At 41.4% G+C, this 17,596-nt stretch overlaps 1 protein-coding gene across 1 annotated transcript; it reads right to left on the minus strand.

Moving 5' to 3' along the window:
- Positions 1–372: 372 nt before the first annotated feature.
- CNOT11 (CCR4-NOT transcription complex subunit 11) lies at positions 373–12,294 on the minus strand. Its single transcript, XM_030971830.1, has 7 exons — positions 11,889–12,294; positions 10,498–10,662; positions 5,989–6,141; positions 5,278–5,480; positions 4,398–4,600; positions 3,092–3,188; positions 373–858 (listed from the first exon to the last, which is right to left on the minus strand). Exons 1-7 carry the CDS (start codon positions 12,292–12,294, stop codon positions 661–663), a joined length of 1,425 nt encoding a protein of 474 aa, XP_030827690.1. The 3' UTR covers positions 373–660.
- Positions 12,295–17,596: the final 5,302 nt, after the last annotated feature.

Consider the following 17,596-nt stretch of genomic DNA (forward strand, 5'->3'; position numbering starts at 1 on the left):
AATGTGACCCTCTTTCCTAAGTGAAAGATTTTTACAAGCATGTAAGGTATGGTATTTCAACTGCTGCTGGCATTATTCTGAAAATACTCAGTGGTCTTGATAGGAGAGAATATTGCTGTGAGCCTACAGCACCCAACTTAATTTCTGCCTTGTGAAGATAAGCCTTTAGCTGTTTCTAGATATCAAGAGAGACTTTCCCTTACTCACTAGAATACATTGTTAGGAGTTCTATCCAGCTCCTAGGAGGTCTTACACAGTGAACAAAAGGTAAAAACAAGGAACTTACTTACCTTGATACAAGTTGACTTTAGGTATATACAAATAATTTTGGACCCAAAGACAGTGAGTGCCAGATTAATACTTAAATTTGCTGTGAATGCTAAGTATCCTTTATATTATCTCTGGAACTAGAGCCTGAATTTCAGGATATGTATATAATATACAAAATTTAACCATAGTGAAAAATAGTGTAAGGCCTACCACATTTCACAAAATCAAACATGTATCAGAAAAAGCCTTATTTATTGTTCAAATGCATAAAATGCTATTTATAATGTAATTAACATAATACATAATTAATCCAGGGATTTAAGTTTAAAATGTACAATTAATTGGTATAGAACACTAGCAAGAGGCTTTTTTTTGCCACTGACAGTCACTTTATTTTGATGTTTTTGTTTCTGATGGATTTTCCCCAGTGTCCAGTGTCTTCAGCAATCTGAAAAGGCCAGCTGCTTCTCGTATCCGACTGAACTCAATGCAGAATGCTTGCACTTCTATAAACAAGTCCTGTACATTAATAATTTTGTTTCTGATTAAAGACTGAAGAAAGACACAAACAAGACGGACCAGGCGGTTCTGAAACAAAAGAGAGAGGTTTAATAATCCAAATAAATGTTTTCAACCAAGTCAGTTAAAGGACTGTTGGCCCTCAGCAGTACAAGTGAGGTGTTTTGGCTTCAGCAGTTATCGTGTTCCCAAGCTTTGTACATGCTGCCCCTTCTCTTCCATTTCCCACACTACTACTATATTTTAAAAATTGACTGCTTTATAGTTCTTGTACTTCTGGATGCAGGAGCCTTCTCAGGATTAATCCCATGCACAAATGAAGCACCAGATCTACCTATCCACCATGCTTAACTTATTATTATGTTATCTCTGAATAAAGGCAAAGAAGAGATAATAGCTGAAGATGATGTCAACATTTGAGTCTTGCTTAATCTTATTTTCTACAATAGCACCATAAAGAAAATTGAACAAGTTTCACATCTTAAAATTTCTTATGACCACACCATCAAGGAACTCCAGATAGGAAGTGACATCAACCAAACTGATTCCAAACTTCCTTCATGGAAATGTGCTCTGTTGCTGAATCAGCAGGTAACCCTTTTGCTCTGTGTTAGAAGGAAAAAAATTCCAGGGACACCTAATCCAAGAACTCACGGCTCATTTCCTGCCTGATCCAGAAAAAACACAGGATCTTAAAAGTGTTCCTCTTTCTTAAGGACTTAGGCAACACCTTGAAGAGCACGATGGGAATTGGAAGTGAAAGCTTAGGAACTGGCACTTTAAATCTGTCATACATAGGTCCAGTCACCAACCATCTGTTAAACACAGAGCACATTCTTCCCCAAGGACAAAACCAAAGTCTTTATCATTAAAGTGCTCTCATACTTCACACTGTGAGAAAGAGTTGGAACCCAAACCTTTCTCTAAAAGCAATTATGTATGTGAACAATGTTTATCAGACAGAACTGAAGGATGTGACAGATTAAGTGCCCAAAGCATTTCAGATTATTTGACACTGAAAATCAGATATCAGCTATTTTCCTAGGAACTAATCTTACTACTGCAAAATTTGCTACTTTTAATGAGAGAATTCAGAGATTGAACAACTTATTTCCCTTATTGTGATCAAAAGGCATCACATGCTTTCTCTGCAACACCAATTAGTTACATGAGTAATTTTAATAATCCAGGAGCATGAAACTCAGCAAAAGAACAAATGAAGATTACTGGCTGACTCCCAGTCTCTGAGGATCATTTCCAACAGTAGTTTTGTACCATGCTTTTTAAACAAAACATCTTGTGTCTCAGCTGCTGTGAGGCCCCATACACATTAAAAAATGTTAGATCTCAAGCTCTGCATGCTGCTTAGTAATCAGTGTATGTTCCTTGACCCTCAGAGCTCTTTTTTGTCCCCTGTGTGCCTGAAGCACAGCTGCTATGTGCTCTCAGCAGCCCCTCTGAGCACAGTGTCCCACTCTGGGCATATTCCCAGCTGCAGGCCAGGTCTGCTGCTATTTTCCTACTCCACTACCAAATGTAATAGGCAGAGCTACTCAGCAGGTCACAGATCAAGTCACCCATGTGTGTCTGGCAGAACCACAAAGCAGAGAAGCATCAGCAGCCACCAAAAGACAACACATGGTCAGTCATCATCAGAATGGGATTGAGAACAAGATGGGGGGATTGCTGCTGTCTAAAATCACATTGCAACCCTATCCTGTGCACTGCACACAGCTTTCATTTCTGTAGCTGAAGGATACAATAGAGCTGGAGAAGGCACTAGAGGACACTGAAAAAGCTTAATGGGAAAGGAACAATTGTCTTGCTGCAAGAGATTCAGGACACTGCAGCCCTTCAGTATCAAGAGGAAAAAGCTAAGGCAGGACTTGGGATGCAAAAAGCCTTAAGAGAAACTGAATATAGAAATGTTTTTCACCAATGACATACCCAAGAAAAGTTCTACTGGGCAGCTGGTGAAACCAACAGATCAGTTTAGGAGAGAAGGAAGTACCTCACACAGCATGTAGACAACCCTGAATGCCAGAAGTGTGTAAACCTCCTCAGGTTTCCCCTGACCCTCCCTAGTCAGGGATCCCGAAGTGGCTACAACTTCCTCAGTACCAGCATGCAAGTATGACAGGCTTGGGAAGCAAAGAGTGTTAGGAAAAAAAAAGTGCCTTTGAAATAAAAAAGCAATAAAACAAAGTAACTTAATGCTATCAGCCTTATTAAAATCATAGCACATATTTCACAGAGCAATATATGGGCTACTTTTTCCTAACCAATTTATTGAAGCACTCACCTGCATATATTTGTCTTTAATCTGTTCACAGGTGGAGATACAATTGGAGATATAAAGATGAATAAATTCAGGTGGGAGATCAACTGCAGTAGTAAGCCTGTTCAAACAAAATATATTCAGTGGTTTATGAAGCCATAAATCTAGTGTTTCTGTAGCAAAACAAATATCAGTTAGACCTGTTATATGAGTTTATTCCCAGTTCTGTCATGCAGAACTGATTTTTTACAGCTTCCAGATGTATTTCTTCTCATTTAAATTTCTTAAATAAGAGTAAAACTTTTTAAAACTCTGACAGTACAGAAGCTAAGTTAGATTGGTTTCTAGTACATCTGACATTTGAGTTGCCACTGTTTGTTAACTGAAAGAGCAATACAGCTCTCTTAAGGTAACAACATGCACTAAATGGGAGAACTGCCACAAGGTTACAACAGAATCTAACCAAGCTAACTCAAATCAATCCTATCTCAAATAGTGAAAGGGGGACAATAAGGAAAAGGGTGAAGGTTTTAGTTTCAAGTGCAGTTTCAATTTTCATCTTATTTCCCTTAACAATCAGTGTCCCCCTGTTTGCACTGACAGTCACTTTGCAGTTTGATGGAAGTTGTTCCTGTGGTAGCTATGCTGTGGGAGAGCCAGCATGCCTAACTGGTAGTGTAGCTCTCCTGGACACAGGTAAAAGCTCTACTCTCACCACTCTTTCTCCATATTGCAATCATTAGCCCCACTTCAGGCCAGTAACTGCTGTCAGTCTGCACCAGTAGGGAGGCATTTATTTTAGATCTGTTTCTTTAATCAGAATATACTTAAGGTGCCATTCAACTCTGCTTCAAAGGGACTGCTGATTGAGGCTTGTTTGGTAGCTCACATTCAGTAACTGCCAAGAAATGGAAGAAACTAAGTGGGAGAGATGTATTTCTGTAAATTTGTGGGAATTAGCTGTCTGAAAAGTATTCCCATTTAAAGGGCTAGCATTCTGTTAAGAAGATAGGTTGTACCTATCTGCAGAAATTATTTTCAATGAAAACAACATGAATATACAGCAGGGCAGCTGTTTAACAACAGCACCTTTTGTTCATTTAAGCTGCTTCAAGAATACAAGTTGCAATTAAGCAGATTAGCCATGTGGCAGTAACTGTTTGTGGAGGATTCTCACAATAAGTGCCCTTTGTCCCACTGTAGTCTTCTATCTCTCACACAGACATGCCCCAAGAAGGATCAAAATTAACATTTCCAGATATCCTGATAAAACAAAACTGCTCATTTTACACACTCAGCGAAACCTTACTAGATTTGAGATCATACTCACCGATTTACAACTTCCATTGAATGTAAGGACATGTCCATGTTGACCAAGACAGAAAAATACTCTGTTATTTGACTAGACTGCATTAGTTTCAGCAGCATTTCTATAGCTACTAAAGGATTGTTTTCAACCAGGTCTGGCAATTTAGCAGGAGTGAGACCGATATGGTAAACAAGCTTGGGGTCCTTTTCCAGTTCTCCAAGGAGCTGTGAAGAAAAAAAAAATCCTCAGAGTTTATTTTTCCTCAACCATTCATGTTACTGCCTGAAAAAACTGTTACAACACATCTAAGATCCAGGAGAATGATAGCCCTTTAGATTTAGGCTTCTCTATTGAAAAGCACTGGAGGGCTACTTTAAAATTTTTATGTACAGGCAACTGTGTCCATAAAACTAATGCATTTAGGAGTCTTTCATCACTGGATGGCAAAGAAGGGAGTTAAATCTCAATTTCAAGTTCACTTGGCAGAAAGAGTAGTGCAAATAAAGCTTATTTTATAGTGCCAGCATAATGATTATGAAAAAAGCCCACTGAAATCAGGGGTAATATTATCAAATTGAGGGGGAAATATGTTGTTGATATTTCTGAAGTAATTATTTATCAAAAACTTTCACAGAAGCATAAGCAACTTAGTTATACAAAGATTTTTCTATGTAGAAAAATGTCAGTGCCGCTTCTGATCACCTGTAACTACATCAAGTCAATGGTATGTACATTATTTTCCTTATTCAGACAAACCAAAGTCAAAATTTTTGCATTTTTACTATTTAGAAGTTTCCTGAATGCAAACACAGATCAATTAAAGTGCTCAAACTTTTCCAAAACACAGCAGTTAATAGCTTCTTAGAGAATCATTTTAGACAGGAAAGCACATCATCCTTACCTGTGTTTGCTGTGGGGAAGTCAAAGGACTTTTAAAAGCTTTTGCCATTATTCTTTTTATCTCAACTCCAGTGCTGTTCTTAACACACATTGACTTATCCCACTGAATTGCGTGATCTGGTTCAATTGGATTTAGCCATGCCAATTCATCCTCACATATATGGAGTGGAGGTGGTGGTCGGATAAACTCTGGTCGAAAGTGACCTAAAAAGGCAACAATAGGAGATGTTTTCTTAAGCTTTGGATATTCAGTTCTGTATCAGTAAAAAACAGAAGACACCCCAAAAGCCCCTATTTCTTTAAGCTTTTATAACACTGAGAACAGTATTACAATCCTATTTGCCTCCCAGAAAAACATTTATTTCTGATTTTTAGTGATACCGTTACATCCACCTGTTTTTCCTCTTGATTTAGATCACTGTTTTACTGATCCTGTGGTCTTTTTCCCTTCCACAGTAACTGCTTCCTTGGGAGGTGCTATCAGCCAATGCAGATCTCAGTGCAGGGACTAATGTCTTGTTCAACAGATGACATGTGAAAGGGCTTGAAGACAGACTCCAGATTTCTAGAAGTCTGTAAATGTGAACACTAGAATCTGATCTAGAAACAACCTGATGCAGTTTTGCACTTCCATTCACCTTAATTTCCATTTCCTGCCTTGAAAATATTTCTGAATTCCATTACATTTTATCTGATGTGAAAATGCACCTACTTTCTATAGGAGGCTTTAGTCCACTCACTAAAGCTTCTGTGATCTGGGAAGCAACAGAGCTGTCAAAACCGGAGTTGGAAGAATCTGGGTCAGGATCGCTGAGAATGCTGGGGAAGCTGGCCTTGCTCTGTGTTGGCAACTCGGACTGACGTTCTGAAAGAGGAATATTAAACCATAAAATTGGAACAGAGATGCCCAGAATACTAAAAGTAGTGAGAAACAAGCAGCTTTAGAAAAGAACTGGCTTAAAAAAAACCTCAACAGATAATATCAACATGAAATTTAGTACAGTTGGGCAGTCAGCAGTCTGAGTGCCAGCTGATAGGCAAGCACAGAGGGTATGCAGCAAGGATAAAGAAGAAATAGACGTTAATCTGAAACGTAGTCATGGCCTTAGAACAGGCACGTAACTGATGTAATCTACATCTAAAAGCAGCACAGTAGTAGGTTCCCATGCTACTCCTCAAAGAGTTCATGTGCTGTGTCTGGTTTGTAATCACTTCTCAGAGAAGGAAAGTGAAAGATCTACACAGATCCATTTACAGACGATAATGGTCGTACTAGACCTGAAGTCAACCATTCAAATTTACCCTACACATTTCTGTGGCATTGCCTGAGCTCCTTGTACATTTGCTGTCAAGCCAGAATCCATGCTTTAGTGGTAAACAATGGAGTTTTAATTGATTCTACAGACATCATCATTAAAGCAAACCTGAAAGGAGCTAAAATCGTCCCATTAGAGACCAAATTACAGAGCATAAACAAGTTACAGAAAAATAACATTAAGGTTAGTGTATATACAGCTGAAGACTTGAACAAATTGGCCAAGAAGGAAAATATGGGCCTCACTGCTTGCATTATCAGATTTTTATGTGCCTTTCTCTCAATAATCTATTGCTCTTCTGTATCTGGAGACCTAATGGCTGATCTTCTGTGTTCTCTGTACTATTTTGAGAGATCCTGTTTTGCATTGCTTTGGCAAAGAAAACTCCAAAGGACAAAAAGCAGAAAAATCCCCACTACAGAATACCACTTAACATTCCTCTCCCCACCCTGTTAACAGAGAACACTAAGCAGCAGATTATGCCTTAAGCAATCTGAAGTCCAAAATTGCTGGTACTACACAAGAAATCCCTTGAACAAGTTCCAGATGAAACCAAACACCACTCAATTTCCCGGCTAATTGAGTGAGTGCTGTTATATTTTGTGTCCCCTAACACTTCTAAGCAAAGTGTGCTTTCCCCTTTTTGTGCAATCATGTTGACTCTTTCCAGCTGCCCACACACACACACAAACTATTTCATATGACTCCAAACAAATCTGCAAGAGATGCCCAAAACTGTGAGTGACAAGAGCATCATGAGAACAAAGTTGTTAATTTTTCTGGCTTTCTGTCCTACTTTATCCAACTACTTCAGATCATGCAAACGTGCATATATGCTCACTGAAGCAGCACAGCAGAGTATATTTTTCTATTAAAGGCATCAACTACAATACTTTTAATCTTAAAAAAAAAAAAATTTTAAAGTCCAAATGAGAGGGTTTATAAAACGTATTTTCTACTTAAGCAACTATTTCAAACTTCATCTCATGAGTATTTTCATTTAGCCCCTGAACAGAAGGGTTGATTTAACAAAAGAAGTACAGGAGTGGGGAAGAGGCATCGGGTGTCTTTTTTCTATCTTTTCATCAATAGTCTAGGACTTAAATCCATCAGTCAGTAAATCATGGATTTGTTTGTAACCTCATAATCTGAAATTACTAGGGATGTTAGATAAAATGATTAAGGATATTTCCTTCACTGATTTGAGAAGCCTGGCTGAGCCCTCAGTTATATGCATTGAAGCTCAGAAGTTCAACCTCACTGCTTCAAGAATAAGGGCTGAATCAACAGCTTCAGGTAAGCAGAAGTAAGAATTACAACATGGTGATTTAACAGAAACTAATATAGCATCTTCAACTAAGACATTTAAATTTTACAAAACTAAACTGAAAACAAAAAGGTATTTTTAGGGAGCTTATTATTTTATTTTTACAGGTAAAAAGAAAGTTTCTTTGATTCTTAAAGAAAGTTTGACAATGTATTAAAAGCTTTACTTTCATCCAGGTCAATTACTCCCCCATCAAATAGGGCTTAGCCACCAAACACTGAGGAACAGTTTGCCAGGAGACCTATCCCTGCAACTAAAAGAAAATTACTTTTTTGATACAGTAGCACATCAGGTGAACAAAAACATATTGTAGGGCAGTACCAACATTTGAATTAGCTCTCTGCAGACCAAAGGGAAAAGAGAACAGAACAAGTGTTAATACTCATACCCAAGATGCTTGATTCCAACATTCTATATTTTTTAAATTTGTTTGTTTGGTTTTTTTGGGGGTGGTGGTAGAAAACCTTAAACCAAAAAAGAAAATCAAAAATAGAAAATCCACCTTAAGAGTTGCAAATAAACTGTCACAGTGAGCTTAGATTCAGAGGATAAGTGTTTTTATTTTTTTTTACAAAAAAAGGATTGGGAGAGATAAACTGATAGAAAAAATTGAATGCTTTCTAAATTATTTCATTTGAGTTTGCAGGTATGTGCTAAAGCAAGTAAAAATCATCCTGCTCTGAACAGCCCTGAACTCATATAAAGGACCATACTTCTGAAAAGCTACCAAGTGTTAGAGCTGTACCATTCTGTACATCCTGGGGAAAGGGTGTAAACAAAACACCTCAAACATTACATCTTAGTGTCATCATCCTGCACCAGCTTCCTCCTGCATATTGAATCATTAGCAGAAATATACTGAAGACTAGTGAAAAAAATCATAGACTCTCCAAAACACAACAAAGAGAAGAAGCATCATGATTTTAAAACAAACATAAGATTTATATTCTAAGAAAGTGATTAGAAAGCAGACAGTTATTCTGGGGACCTACAGCAAGAAGTCTGAGAAAGCACAGAGCTTTTCCAGATGCAGCTGGTTTTGTTACATAACTTCTACAACTGCTTGTAAGCAACTGTGCACTTTTACTGGATTATGTAAACAATAATAAAAATTTTATACAAGCACCAATCATGTCTTTGTATTTTACTTTCAGTCATAATTATCTTCTATTTTAAAATAAAGTATGTGGCCTAGAGCACACATTCACCCAGCCAGTTTTGTAGTTGCCCAGGGAAGCTGTGGATCCCCATCCGTGGAAATGTCCAAGCCCAGGCTGGACGGGGCTTTGAGCAACCTGGTCTGTTGAAAGGTGTCCATGCCCACAGTGGGTGAAGGAGGAAGCAGATGATTTTTATGGTCTTTTCCAACCCAACAGATTCTGTGATTCAATTATTTCATCTTTAATAGAACAAACTATTCAGAAGGCAAACACAGCACCAAGAGGACAAAAAATAAAAGCACCTTGAGGCTTCTTAAGGCATCACATATGCCTTGCGCTAAAAATTACAAGTTAGCTGAGCAAAATTTTAATTTGCTAAGGTGTTCTACAAAATACAGACAGGATGAACATAAGAAGGACCAGAAAAATTTGTCTCACCCACAAGGGCATGTTAGGGTGTTCAATTTGCATTTTCAAATTATCCCAGTCTGGAAATAGCAGCTAAGGAGGACCCCACAAGACATTTATATACTGTGAACAAGGAACAGTATACCACAGCTTTACCAGTCAATGTCAGAGTCCACAGAAAAAAATGACAATACCAAGATACAACTGCAGGAAACAGAAAATCTAAATGGTGCCCAACCTCAGAGCAATAAGTCACATTGTACAGATCCAGAACTGGGATGGTCAGTTTTCAAGCAAGTCTACTGCAACATACCAAGGGAAAAATGTGTTTGTTTTTTTTTTTTAACTGATTCCTTGTTCCTAATAATATCTAATATTTCATCTTCACTCCAGATGTGACATGAACAGTTATGTCCCTCCTCCTGTTCTCCTGTCAAAGGATAAGCATCACACTGCTTTTCTTTTCAATCTAGTAAAACTGGATCTCTTTCCAGCTCTTGAGCTAACACCAAGGCGTAACTCTGCAATAAACCAAAGGTATAATTGTAATAGTCAATTTTCCAGGTACAGCTGAAGTACTGGCATGTAATAGTAGCATTACAGTTATGCTGGTTCTCTCATAAAAGAAATATTGCAAAGGGTGAAAAGGGATGAGAATACAAAAAAACCCCACCAATAACTAAAACAAAGCAAACAAATGAAAAACCCCATCCATAAAAAAAACCCCTCACAGCTTTAGATGAAAATCTTCTTATACTTGCAAAATATTCTTGTATTTAAGGCAATTACATATATGCTTTAAAACCTACTTGTTCAGGAGGATAAAAGAGTTAGGATTTAATCTCTGCCTGAAGTTTCTCTAAGTGCTTGAACACAGGCTTGAAGATCTTAAAGCATAGTTCAAACTTTTCCATATTGAGGACAGACAGGTGTTTCTCAGGTAAGCCCACAGCCACATTCCAATGAGAGCTTCCATCCCTAAGGACACCACAGGCACAAACCTTCCTTACCTGCTAATGCCAGCTGCAGCCCACTGATGTCCACTGACTGGGCCATGTTCCCCACATCCATCGCAGCAATCTGCCGAGGAGTCTTCTTGAACAGCTCTCTAGGAGGGGCCAACATCAGTTGTGAAAGAAAGAATTTTTCTGGAGGAGTTATGGGAGGTAAGAAGCCTGTGGAGACACAATGAAAAACAATCCATGGTTTTTAATGTAGGAGCATTAACAGTTTCCACGCTTTTAGTGTATAATAAGCAAAACTAAGACAAACCGATCTGTTATTTACAGCAGGGTAGGTGCAGCTGGAGAGTCTGTGTGACACATACAGAACTGTTTTAATGCAAAATACAGCACTATGCGATCAGTATTACACATCATGACATGCCACAGCTGATGCTAAGTCTCTCATGCTAGTTCATTCACACAATTTCCAATCCAGACAAAAAGTGAGCTATTTAGTATGACCTGACACTGCAATTCACAAAATCAGAGAATGGCCTGGGTTGGAAAGGACCTTAAAGACCATCTAGTTCCCACCCCCTGCCACGGGCAGGGACACCTGTCCCTAGGCCAGGTTGCTCCAAGCTTCATCCAGCCTGGCCTTGAACACTTGCAGGGATGGGGCACCCACACCTTCTCTGGGTGGCCTGTTCCAGTGCTCCAGCCCTCTAACCAACTTGATGGTCCTCTCTGTAGTTTCTCCAACAGGTTATTTTTTTCAGAAACTGATTTACTCGACACTGGTAGTGTCATATTTACTGAAGAAGAAATAAGTGTTTCGTGTACTTCTCTCTTAACAGTTTTGTTTCACAGTTTTAAGGCTGTCAGAAGCCTCCTATCACCTCCAGTTCTTTGTGACATCACAAATTCGTGTTATCACAGAATCAATTAGGCTGGAAAAGACCTCTGAGATCACCGAGTCCGACCTATGACTGAACACCACCATGTGAACTACACCAGAGTACTGAGTGCCATGTCCAGTCTTTTCTTAAACACCTCCAAGGTCGGTGACTGCACCACCTCCCTGGGCAGCCCATTCCAATGTCTAATCACCCTTTTTGTGAAGAACTCCCAAATCCAACCTAAACCTCCCGTGGCTCAGTTTTACTCTATGTCCTCTTGTCCTGTCGCTGGCTGCTTGGGAGAGGAGGCCGGCTCCCATTTGCCTACAACCTCCTCCTTTCAGGCGGCTGTAGAGAGCGAAAAGCAGCCGAGCCTGCTCTTCTCCAGGCTAAAGAGCCCCAGCCCCCTCAGGCAGCTGTAGAGAGCTATGAGGGCCCAGCAAGCGGCCCGGCTGACCCCAAGCCCAGAGGCGCCGCCGTGCGGCATTCCCAGGGCTCTCTCCAGGAGGGCTCCGGTGCCGCCCGGCCGGGCCCGCTCCCCGCCGCGCCGGGACACACCTGAGAGCGGGGTGCGCTCCGCCTCGTCGCCGCCGCGCTCGGGCGCGGGGTTGAGGAGGTGGGCGAAGACGGCGGCGAAGGGGTTGGCGGCGAGGGGCTCGGTGCGGTACATCTCCCAGAGGAGGTAGAGCGCGGTGAGGCGCTGCGCGGGGCTGGGCAGCAGGTCGGGCTGCTGCAGCAGCAGGACGAGCACGGAGCCCAGCCGGAAGTGCTCGGCCTTCCCGAAGTAGTGGTGGAAGGCGCTGGAGAGCCCCTCGAAGGTGCTGCCGCCCGCTTCCTCCGACACGATGCTCAGCAGGCTCGACAGCTCCTTCGGCGACAGGCTCATCCTGCCGCCCGCCGCCGCCTCGCCCGCCTCCGCCGCCCCCTGCGTGCCGGGCGCCGGGCTGCCCCCGCCCCCGGGCATCCGACCACGACGGCCGCCGCTCCGGCCCCGGCGCTCCCCGCCGGCCGCGCTTTACGGCGCTGCCGCGAAAGGCGCCGGGGGCGTTCCGGCCCAGGCTGCGGGGCGGCGCGCGCGCGGCCGGGCGGGCCGCGATTGGTCGGAGCCGCCCTGCGGGGGGGGGGGCATTGGTCCGGGCAGCGGCCGCGCGCCCCGCGGGGCCGGCAGGGGCGCCCGGCGGCGCGCGGCGCCGTGCCCGTGCCGGGCGGGGACAGCGGCATGGCGGCGGCGGCGCGCCGGGAGCCTGCGCCTCCCCGGCTGGGGCTGCTCACGGCCTGCGCTTCCCGGGGTCCGCGCTGCCTCCCGCGCCTCGCCCAGCTGGGGGCCGGGGGTTTTCTCTGGGCCGAGGAACACCTCGTGGCCCTGCCGTTTAACGGCGGAGCAGTTACGCCATGGACTGGGCCCACTGAAGGGTCTGCAGCGCAAGTTCTGTGAGGAGCAGCTGGGGCTGTTGGGGCTGTTGGACCTGGAGAAAAGGAGGCTCAGCGGGGATCTTACCACTCTCTAGAATCACCTGAAAGGAGGTTGTATCCGGGTGGGGTCAGACTGTTCTCCCAGGTAACCGGCGGCAGGACAAGAGGACACAGCCTCAGGATGCACGAGGGGAAATTTAGGTTGGACATTAGGGATTTCTTCAGAAAAAGGGTGATTAGATATCGGAATGGGCTGCCCAGGGAGGAGGCAGAGTCACTATCCCTGGAAGTGTTTAAGGAAAGACTGGAAATGGCTCTTGGTGCCCCAGTGCAGTCACAGGTTGGACTCGATGATCTCAGAAATCCTTTCCAATCTAATTGATTCTGTGATTCTGAAGGGCTGATGTTCATCCATATCTTCCATGGTCCAGTGCAGCTGAGAATGTCCACTTTGCTGCAGCAGAGCCAGGGGGTGGTGAGCTGCAGTAACATGTGTCCGGGAGTCAGGGATAGAAGCACATCCCTGTGAAGTGTGATGATCTGTTTCATTGGCTTATCCTCTGGAAGTGCATCTCATGGGACAGCAAGTCACTGGCTTAATCTGAAGTGGTGTTGAGGTCATGGCCTGGAGGAAGGGCTTTCTGTGGAATGTGCTGAGAGGAGAAGAGCTTAGGGAAGTCCTAACAGCAGGCACTGATCCTTCTAGTAGCAGTATTCCTCCCAAGACACCCAGCCCTAAGGATCTTGGCTTTCCAGACAGCAATACATGTGTAAGAGATGGGATTCAGTTTCTAAAGTAATATAAATTGAAGGCTTGTGTTCCACATACAGACCAAGTAATGGAGGTGTTCCATATTTCACATCCCTAATGGCAAAGAAACCCAGATCCCAGAGGTGTGAAGGATTTATGTACATACAGAGCTGTTAAAAAAGGATGGGTCTGTGAGGAAAACAAGGTCTACAGCCAGGTGAGGCAAGATCTGAAAGCCTTGTTGATCGAGCAGTTACCAGCGAGAAGTCTGCTTGCAACATACCCTGCTAGAAGAGTAAAGGAGGTGGAAGAGCATGCCAGTGAGCAACCTGACCTGGCCAGGGTATTCAAGGAAATAAAGCATTATTTGGAAGTTTAGGCCAATTTATAATTTACTAACAACTCCAACATGGACTTTAATGGTAAGATTTAGGAAGAAGATGAAAGCATTGCAAATAGCTGAGGAAGTAAACTATGTATGTGTGTGGTAGGGCTAGATGGAAAACTTGGGAGAGCACAGGCCTCAGACCAACCAGCAGGTTTTCTGTTTTGGGTGTGCTGACAAAAGTTGCACTTGTTCATTTTTGGCATGAAGTGTATGGTTAGAAATTATTGCATCTAAAGTTGTGCTTTATATTGAGGGATGGCTTGCTGGATTAGTCCCCAAAGAAACCTAGGATGCTTTTGTTCAGTTGGTCTTTTTTGTACAGCCTGCTCCTAATAACAAAATCTCCTGAAGACAGCAGAGCTAAAAGAAGAAACATGTTTAGAAAGAGAAAGCTGCTTTTTCTTTTCCTATAGATTTCAGAATCATAATTCACTCTTTGATATTGTGCTTACTGGAATAATGGATGCAGAACTGCAGAAATGGACTTTAGAGAAATAAAAAGTTTCCCCAATGACTGAGATAGCAAGAAAAATGTATTACTCATATGTGTTCACTAATGCAGCCATATGAAAGCATTCAATGCAAATTAAAAGGTTTCATCAGAACAGGAAAGCTAACAGTTTAGAAGATGGAATACTTAATAGGAAGTGGGATGGGCCCAAGCAGCTGTTTACAAAGGGAATTTTGAAGTCACAAAGATTTTAAAACAGATCAGCATTTCAGGGTAGGAAAAATCTTAATCTAAAAAAAATATGAGGGTAAAATGCTTTTGGGACAGAAAGTGTAGTAAGCAAAATAAGTGTTTCTGTGACTGCACAGGGCACTGTATTTTGTGTACACATGAGTGTGTTGGATATTCTTGGGCTCAAAACTTGTGTAATGAAGAAGAAAGAGTGTGTGGTACTAGTGCAGACTCAAATAAAAGAGTTCTTGGCCAGATCTGAAATGGATTGCATTACACTCAGGGAGGAAGGCTGGGGCCCTAAGCTCCCTTGGTGAGCCAGGGGGGTCAATTCTGCAGGAGATGCCTCAGTGCAGCACAATCTCATGGTATGAAAGGAAGACTTCAGTTTTCTCCCTTTACAGAACTACACCTCTGGGAGCAAGCTGGGCATATTCCATTTCTTTTAGATGGCCTGTGGAATAGCTATTAAATGGTCAATACGAGCATATAGTACACTTGTTATTTTTCATGTTTGACTTTAAGGAAGAACCTCAGTAAAAATCATGCTTTGAGTTCTTAAAGAGGGATAAAGAGATTGGGGCCGTACTTAAATTTCTGATTCTCAGCCCCCTTGTGTAACCCTGTCCTGTTGGCTCAAACATGCTAATACATATCAGCCCAGACACAGAGATCCCAGACTAAAAGTGACACAGGCAATCTAGTTTGGCAAGTTACCCTTTGTAAATACAAATAAGCCTTTACAAAATAATGTGGCTGTTAGAATGCAACTGGTGTAGTATTTAAAAGAACATCAGCTTTTGATGAATTGTAATTGTTACTGGAAAATTAGATTCACAACCAAAGGAGAGCAGAATCAGATTTGATTTCCTGAGCTAAGGGCAAGGCTATGCAATTTAACTGTAGGAGTTCTCTTTCCTTCTTAAAATCTATTATATTATTTACTATTGTATTTTGTATTGTTTACTATTGTATTTTAGATGATGCAAAAGAAACACAAACTACATTGCAGGTACTATAAAAAGAATCCTAATGAAGGATAGATGGAAAAAGACAACATTTGGAAGGAGCAATAAAAGTATTAAAGAACTATCCAGACAGTATTTTAGTTTCTTCTAGCAAAGAGGCTGAATACTCAGGAAACAACTCCCAACAGCCTATCTTTTATCCCCACAGTTCATTTAGGAAGGACACAGTAGGAAGGAATTAAATCACACCTTAAAGTCAAAGGGTGAATTAAAGCGCTTCCAGATTGCTCTGTTTATTCTCATGAGAATTCTCTCTTGTACACAAATTCCATAGTAGTTACCCATCCTGTCAGTGTATTTTAAATAGCAGCATATCAGAGAAAGGAAGAAGAAAATGCATTTTGTATACATCTCTTCATATGTATCTTTCTAGCAACAGTTAAATGTTTTCTCCCTAGTTCATCTTTTCAATTCAAAATACAAGACAGGACCACCAATACAGAAACAGATTTTGTTATTCCTGGAGTAATCAACAATATTGGCTTGCTAACAATGCCTAAAAGTCTTCCTGAGTAACTGTATGAGAACACATCTTCACTTGTTAGTCAGCTCTCTAAGCTGCCAAGGTATCTTGGATACAGCTTGAAAAGCACTTGAGAAGCACCAAAAATATCATTGCATGAATGGCTTCGTAAGTACTGAATACTGAGTGGGTTAGAGATAAGCATGGTCATTGCTGAATTCTTTAACTACTGTGAGTTTTAGTGATGTCTCTGCATTTTAAGCCACGCATGATCACACCTGTAAATTAATGTTAGTCCACTCTCTTAATTCTTTGAGTGTTAGATGTTCCCAGAAGAGACAGAGCTTTGGCCCAATTAGATTTATGGTGAAACTCCAACAGGGACATATTGGCACATAAAAGCAGCATACAGTATAGCTATTTGCATATGTGTCTTTGGATAGGCTCTTCTTCTGACAAGGAAACCCTTTCTTGATTGCTCAGAAACACTTTTTTCTCCAAAAACCAAAAGCAAAATAATATTTTCATTTGTCCTTTTTTTCTTGCTCTTTTTTTCAGACAGTTTTTTTTGAAATGCATTTGTAATTTAAAAATATCTGAACATATGTTCTGTGTAGAAACATTCAGTCTGTGCATTGCTTGGGAAGTCTTCACTGTGAACTTTAATTTGAGCACTCAGCATTTTTAATTTGAGCTATGCAATTGCATATCTGATACAAATGGAACTATTTCTGTTCCCTGACTCCATGACTTGATTTATGCCTTATGGTTCTGTTTTCATCCAAAATCAATTTCAGTAGAATCTTTACTTATGCGGATAAAATTGCAGGAGGAAGTGCTTTGTGTTTAAGCTACAAATTTGAAATCCACCTTCTGAAAGAATATTCAATAATTCTGAACTGATTAGAAAGTTCTTGTCCAGGAAGCGGAAGATTCAGGTTTTCTTCATCTCCCTATAGGGATTTAAACTCCAGACCAGACTATGGCTATTAGGAGTAGAGGGGAGTGTTTATCTCCTTTGGCTGAAGTTATTTTGCTTTGTTTACAGGCATTAAAGATTCACCACAAGAGAAAGGGAGAAAAGGCAGGATCTGATGGATTTAATGGAGTGTGACATTCAGGATGGTGGGTGGTCTGTGTTGCAGTCCTGCTCCAGGAACAAGGCAAATGTGCACTATAGCAATCGGGTGTAAAAGCATAAAAAACATGTGTGAAGGGACTAGAAATCTGTTGCCCCTCTTGCCCACTTAAATTCCCAGCCATTGAGAGAGTCACTTCTTCCCAGTCTTTCTCTTTAGAAAGAAAATTAAAAAATATAGTAAGGAATCTCTCCTAGTTTCATATGCATAATTTCATATGGTAATATACTTTCCATGGCACAGCTTCACACATTTGCCTGTATCCTGAGTTCCATGTCATTCATTTTCTCATGTTCATGTGTTTTTCTAACACCCAGTGAGCTCTTTCAAGGGCTTTCTATCCCAGTGCCTACAAAGTTTCTCTTTTGCCTCTTTATTTTCTTTGAAATATGTTGCACATTC

Source organism: Camarhynchus parvulus, chromosome 1 (assembly GCF_901933205.1).
Source record: "Camarhynchus parvulus chromosome 1, STF_HiC, whole genome shotgun sequence".
NCBI lineage: Eukaryota > Metazoa > Chordata > Aves > Passeriformes > Thraupidae > Camarhynchus > Camarhynchus parvulus.

What these genes read in the sequence shown, in the direction of transcription:
- CNOT11 (XM_030971830.1), bottom strand. Translation starts at nt 12,294, where the DNA reads ATGCCCGGGGGCGGGGGCAGCCCGGCGCCCGGCACGCAGGGGGCGGCG. An exon ending in GCTGCAGCTGGCATTAGCAG is followed by an intron (nt 6,142 to 10,497) that starts GTAAGGAAGGTT and finishes TTCCTCTTTCAG; the next exon opens with AACGTCAGTCCGAGTTGCCA. An exon ending in CTTCCCCACAGCAAACACAG is followed by an intron (nt 4,601 to 5,277) that starts GTAAGGATGATG and finishes TTTTCTTCACAG; the next exon opens with CTCCTTGGAGAACTGGAAAA.